The 2,194-nt window shown below is 45.7% G+C and overlaps 1 protein-coding gene across 1 annotated transcript in view; it reads left to right on the top strand.

The window, feature by feature from the left end:
• Positions 1–1,719, top strand: part of FBXO16 (F-box protein 16) — a 63,593-nt gene extending 61,874 nt beyond the window's left edge. The window contains exon 8 of the mRNA XM_011983909.1: positions 1,388–1,719. Within this exon, the coding sequence (XP_011839299.1) occupies positions 1,388–1,531 (144 nt within the window). The 3' untranslated portion in view covers positions 1,532–1,719. The remainder of the gene's footprint in view (positions 1–1,387) is intronic.
• The last annotated feature ends 475 nt before the right edge of the window (positions 1,720–2,194 follow it).

Raw genomic sequence — 2,194 nt, 5'->3', positions numbered from 1 at the left:
TGATTGTGCCGCTGAACTCCAGCCTGGGAGACCGAGTGAGACCCTGTCTCAAAAATAAAATACAGATTTCAGTTTTGCTTTCAGGGAGTTTGCAGTCTCACTGGGGGACAAAGAATTACACTTAGAAGTGAGTACTAATGCTTTAGAGCATATGTTCAACACGAAGCCAGAGAAGTCGGTAATAAAGGCTTCGGGAATCCACCTGCTGGAAACATCCTGTGGATGGAGACACGCAAGCTTCTTGCAGGAAGGCAGGCCTGGAAGGACCGGTTAGACTTACGGGAGGACTACAGAGAGCACTTCAGGCAGGTGTGGAGCTTCCTTGTGGAATGAGAGGGAGCCCGTTAGCTGGAGGGGAGGACCATGGACTTGTCATCGGTGGATGTCATTGCTGAGTCAATGAAAGTCTAAAGTAGGATTTTCCCAGACTTACGGAAACCCTGTGTATTGCAAACATACCCGCCACAGTGTTAGAGAGATAACAACGACTCTGATCAGACTCCTGTGACTTGGCAGCTTAGTACGGAGTAACGGGGGGGCATTGTGCTCAGGGGAGGCTACGGTATCTGTGTTCAGCCCAATCCTCTTAGGTCTCTCCTTGCACAGTTGGAACCAAGATAAGGGCGAACTTTAAAGAGTGCCTCACTCTCTCTCCCTTCAAGCTCAACTCGGATTATTTCTTTCTTTTCCTCTCTCCATTCTCTTCGCTTTCCTGCTCACGGCCAGATGTCGAGGAGAAATCCCTTCCCACTGTGAGTTTTGGTTGTGATGTCAACCTGTGACATTTGCCTTTTTAGAGAGATCAAGCGCATGCATTGTTAATGAGAGTGTAAATTATGGGAACAGGCTTGGCACGGTGGCTCACGCTGGTAATCTCAGCACTTTGGGAGGCAGAGGCAAGAGGATCAAAGAATTCAAGACCAGCCTGGACAACATAGGGAGACCTCATCTCTAAAAAATATCTATTTTTTAAAATATTTAAAATTAAAATATGGGAATGATGCCAATAGTCTCATCTAAAAATCCCAAGTTTCTAGCTCCAGCTGTGATGCTTTTTAGCTGTGTGAACTTGGACTGTCACTCAAATTCCTCAGTTTCACTTATCTGCAAAATGAAACTTATTAATACTATCCTCTCTACTGCATGTGATCTTGAGGTTCAGATGAAATAATGTGAGAGCACTTTGGACGCTAAAGACCGTATTATTTGTAGCTCAGGGTGAAGACTGCATGGGGGCAGAGGGAAGTGAAGCTGGGAAATCTCAATAAATCCCAGTCAGCCCTATACTTTTATAAAATTGTTTTATGTCGTTAAAAATAAGTTTAACTAGATAGCTCCCTTGGTGTTTTAATAACTCTCGCTTTCATGATTCCTTTTTCCTTTCTAGATGTCCCTAAGTTCCAGCTCTCCCCTAAAAGTTCCAGCTCATCTCGCCTGGCCTCCTCTTGAGTCAGTGGGACTCCCAGCCACTGCCACCACAGCTGAAATTCTCATGCAGCATCTTCAGAGGCACCCTGGGCCCCAGGCATGACTCATCCAGGTTCCAGAGCCAAAGCGGACTGAACAACATAGAAAGACTTTTATTATAGAAATGACAAGATGCTTTGCACAGTGGAGAGCTGAATTTACTTGGCTCCTATTAGAAACTCTTTCAGCTTAAGTACTTATTGTGGTAGTGAGTCCTACAGTATTTCAGTAAAAAGGAATTCATGGCATAAATGTGGACAGATTTACGGATGTAGAAACACGATGATAGATATCATGAGGTTGGTGATGGGACATATAACGGCACCACTGGTAGTACCAGGTGGGTGAGTCAGGTCCCAGAAGGATACAGGCTCATTCCCAAGGCTGTATGAGCAGTTGAATGGAGGGGCTGTTTATCGTGGTATCTTAGTTTGCTAGGGCTGCACCAGAGACCAAGAACCTTCAACAACAGGAATGTATTTCCTTGCAGTTCTAGAAGCTAGACACCCAGGATCTGGCAGGGCTGGTTTCTCCTGAGGCCTCTCTCTGGGCTTGTAGATGCCATCTTCTCCCTGCATCCTCAAGTGGTCATCCCTCTGTATATGTCTGTGTCTAAATTTCTCCTCCTCCTCCTCCTCCTCCTCCTCTTCCTCTTCTTCTTCCTTCTTCCTCCTCCTCCTTCTTCTTCCTTCTTCTTCCTCCTCTTTCTCTTCTTCTTCTTCCTCCT

Source organism: Mandrillus leucophaeus, unplaced genomic scaffold, assembly GCF_000951045.1.
Source record: "Mandrillus leucophaeus isolate KB7577 unplaced genomic scaffold, Mleu.le_1.0 Scaffold256, whole genome shotgun sequence".
Classification (NCBI taxonomy): domain Eukaryota; kingdom Metazoa; phylum Chordata; class Mammalia; order Primates; family Cercopithecidae; genus Mandrillus; species Mandrillus leucophaeus.
Note: the sequence above shows the minus strand (reverse complement) of the source record. Positions and strands in the feature narration are given on the sequence as shown.